This window comes from Mandrillus leucophaeus, unplaced genomic scaffold (assembly GCF_000951045.1).
Source record: "Mandrillus leucophaeus isolate KB7577 unplaced genomic scaffold, Mleu.le_1.0 Scaffold347, whole genome shotgun sequence".
In the NCBI taxonomy this organism is placed as follows: Eukaryota; Metazoa; Chordata; class Mammalia; order Primates; family Cercopithecidae; genus Mandrillus; species Mandrillus leucophaeus.
In genome coordinates this window covers 2,181,655-2,182,258 of record NW_012103665.1, presented here as the reverse complement: position 1 = coordinate 2,182,258, position 604 = coordinate 2,181,655, and the positions used below count along the sequence as shown (strand labels likewise).

The window sequence follows — 604 nt, the reverse complement described above, 5'->3', positions numbered from 1 at the left end:
GCCTGCCCTCCTCCCTAGCCCTCCAGGCCTTTGTTTCCCCACCTGTAAAAAGGGGCAACGTAGCCCTCACGTGAAATGTTACTTCTAAAGGCACCTGTGAGCCAGGGCCCTGCTCTGGTGGCTGTGGGAGAGAAGGGATGATTTTTCTAACCTGCCTCCACCCTTCCCCGTGCCATGGGAGGCAGACTCCGAGTTCTAGGGTCTCCAGCTGCAGTGGGTGGCTGCTGATTGCTTCTCTCTGTCCAGAACAACGAGAACAAGAGCGCACTGCAGTCGGAGCAGCAAGTGGAGGAGCTACAGGAGACGCTGGGCGAGGTGAAGTAGATTGTAACCCCCACCCCATCCAAGAAGGGCTGGGAAGCAGGCACCAGCCTCTGGGGAGGGGAGGTGCCAGGCCAGAGGCAGCTGAAGCCTGGGGGCAGGTGACCCCAGCACCCTCCAGGGCAGTCTTATGACCGTTTCTTTCTTCCTGCCTTCTGACTTTTAGAGGTGGGTAGCCCTGGGCTCCTCCCAGGTCTGGACATCATCATCCCAGCTAGAGGCATGAAGCCCCCCAGTCATAGGGGAACAGACAGTGGGATAAGAGGCTCCTTATGCCAGGCAC

The 604-nt window shown here is 58.9% G+C and overlaps 1 protein-coding gene across 1 annotated transcript in view; it reads left to right on the top strand.

The window, feature by feature from the left end:
* GOLGA8O (golgin A8 family, member O) overlaps positions 1 to 497 on the top strand; it is a 3,610-nt gene extending 3,113 nt beyond the window's left edge. The window contains 2 exon segments of the mRNA XM_011989135.1: positions 247 to 406; positions 409 to 497. Coding sequence (XP_011844525.1) covers positions 247 to 406; positions 409 to 497 — 249 coding nt within the window.
* Positions 498 to 604: the final 107 nt, after the last annotated feature.